The sequence below is a fragment of the Nanorana parkeri genome, unplaced genomic scaffold, assembly GCF_000935625.1.
Source record: "Nanorana parkeri isolate BGI_ZX_2015 unplaced genomic scaffold, ASM93562v1 scaffold92, whole genome shotgun sequence".
NCBI classification, from domain to species: domain Eukaryota; kingdom Metazoa; phylum Chordata; class Amphibia; order Anura; family Dicroglossidae; genus Nanorana; species Nanorana parkeri.
In genome coordinates this window covers 2,108,365-2,110,549 of record NW_017306360.1, presented here as the reverse complement: position 1 = coordinate 2,110,549, position 2,185 = coordinate 2,108,365, and the positions used below count along the sequence as shown (strand labels likewise).

At 47.1% G+C, this 2,185-nt stretch overlaps 1 protein-coding gene across 2 annotated transcripts in view; it reads right to left on the bottom strand.

Annotated features, from left to right (window-relative positions):
- VIL1 (villin 1) overlaps positions 1 to 2,185 on the bottom strand; it is a 44,014-nt gene that overhangs the window by 1,806 nt on the left and 40,023 nt on the right. For both annotated transcript variants that reach the window (XM_018552589.1, XM_018552588.1), the window contains exons 17-18: positions 1,848 to 2,036; positions 320 to 388 (exon numbers count right to left, since the gene is read on the bottom strand). In XM_018552589.1, coding sequence (XP_018408091.1) covers positions 320 to 388; positions 1,848 to 2,036 — 258 coding nt within the window. The remainder of the gene's footprint in view (positions 1 to 319; positions 389 to 1,847; positions 2,037 to 2,185) is intronic.

The window sequence follows — 2,185 nt, the reverse complement described above, 5'->3', positions numbered from 1 at the left end:
TTTTCTGCCTAAAATGCACTTATGTGTATCAAAAGAGAATGGAAAAAAAGTGGTTTCATCCTCCGAGGGAGACACCATCCTGTGTTTCTAGGACATAGAAATATCTGGTAAAGGACGCCCCGATCAGGTTCCAAAGATTTAACTGTCGGGTTCCTGCAATAGAAGACTAAGGTTGGCCATAGGTGGCTTCGATTTCAGCCGATTACAACATTTTACCAAGATTTGTTAAGATGACATGTTTAATATTTTGTATCATTTGGTGCTTTCGCATTGAATCTTCATCTAAACCGACCATGGCCTTCCGAGTCTTGTTACTTACTGAGGCGAACTGGTCAATTGAGTCTGCGTCGTCCAGTTCGGCTTTCAGTTCGGCATAAGATTTTGTGGTCTGTGTGAGAAAGAGAAGACCGTCAGACTTTTTATGACTGTAAACCGGTTGGATGAGGGAGTGTGTTCACAAATGTTTATACTGTTGATTAGCTACTTTGTCCATTTCTTTGTTTCTCCAATCTATCCAGGGGCTGCTTTGAGGGATCTGTCACAGCTCCCTCTCCACCTGCGAGGTCCGTTTGCTTACCCGTGCTCCTTCACCACCCCACTGCAAAAGTCCAAACTGGGCTAGCTCTGGTGTATATGATGCCAATGCCCCACCCTTGTGACAGGGTCCAGCCCTGGCAAATTTCTGCTCAGGCCTCAAAGTCAGAAGCCACAGAACAATGGCATCAAGGTAGCGTGAGGAACGTGTGTATACATTACTGTAGGTGTAGGCAACCTTGGCCAGCTGTCTGATGAGGTATTGCAAGACCCACAGCCACAGGCATGGCTCTGAGAGGTAGAAGCATGGTGCGTTTTCTATAGGGATGCACTCAGTGGGGAGGGATTGCGATGATCGCAAGTACGATCTGCCTGTCCAAGATGGGCAGATTGTACGTTTTGTTTTGTTTTTTAAAGTACTTTACAACCCTCGCAAGATCTTTATCTTGCGAGGGTTGTAAAGTGTATGGCCAACTATAGCCTGGAGACGAGACTGCTGGAGATCACTACTCTTACAGCCTACCCATTATGCCGGCGTATAAGACGGGTTTTTAGACCCAAAAACACTGCCCGAAAATCGGGGGTCGTCTTATACGCCGGGTATACTGTATGTAGCTTTGGCTACATACAGTATACCACGCTGAGCCAATCACGGCAGGCTTTGTATTAATGAATACAAAGCCTGCCGTGATTGGCTCAGCGCAGTAGGACGGAACTCGGAAGATGGAGGACGCTGCGGGGATCGTGGACAAGGTAAGAGACTGTAATCCCGAGTGTGGCTCGGGGTTACCACTTATGGTACTGAAAATTAACCCCGAGCCACACTCGGGAATACCGCCAAGGAGGTTAGGGGGGTCGTCTTATACGCCGGCAAATACTGTATTTACAAATCTGTCCACATTTGTGCGGCAACTTTAAAACACTAGGGTCCATACTGTCTGCAGGCGCTTTGAGAGCCGCATAATAAGTTCCAAAGGGGCCATATGGTGCCTCTGGGCCTCACATTGGGTACCAGGGTTTTAAAGATGACCAGTCCATAGGCCTAGTGAGAGTGGTCTCATAAAGGTACCAGTACCACTAAATCAGAGCTGGTGCCTCTCTAGAAGACGTCATAAGATTATAGGTCCACTTTAAAGTACAGGTTCTCTAGCTCATGGCTTCACTTCGGCTAGCTGCAGTTTCATCCTCTGAACCAAAAACTATATCAATTTTAATGAGAATAAACAGAATTTATGGCAATAGGTGCGGGTTCCGTCTCCTATACAGTATTGCACTGCAACCTAGCTATGGCTGTGTCAATGAGGATCACGTACCTCCCACTTGAATGGATCCCAGGCATGGAACCAGCCAGTGAAAGTGGGGGGCTCGAACCCTTGCTTCACGACGTTGATGGGGGTGTTGAGGTCCCGCCCTCCAGGGTGACTCTTCAGGTATTCCTGAGCTGTTACGACAGCCTGGGACTTCTCTGCGTCATTCGCGTCTTTTCCGATCCACAAGAAGACCTGGTGACACAGTTATTACAAGCAGCCATTACACCTACATGTCCAACCCAGTGCCTAAAAATTACTGTTGGAAGTCATAGTGCAATGGAAAAGAAAAAATAATCACAAACATTACTCCAGCTGTGACATTTTCAGGATACGCTTTCAAG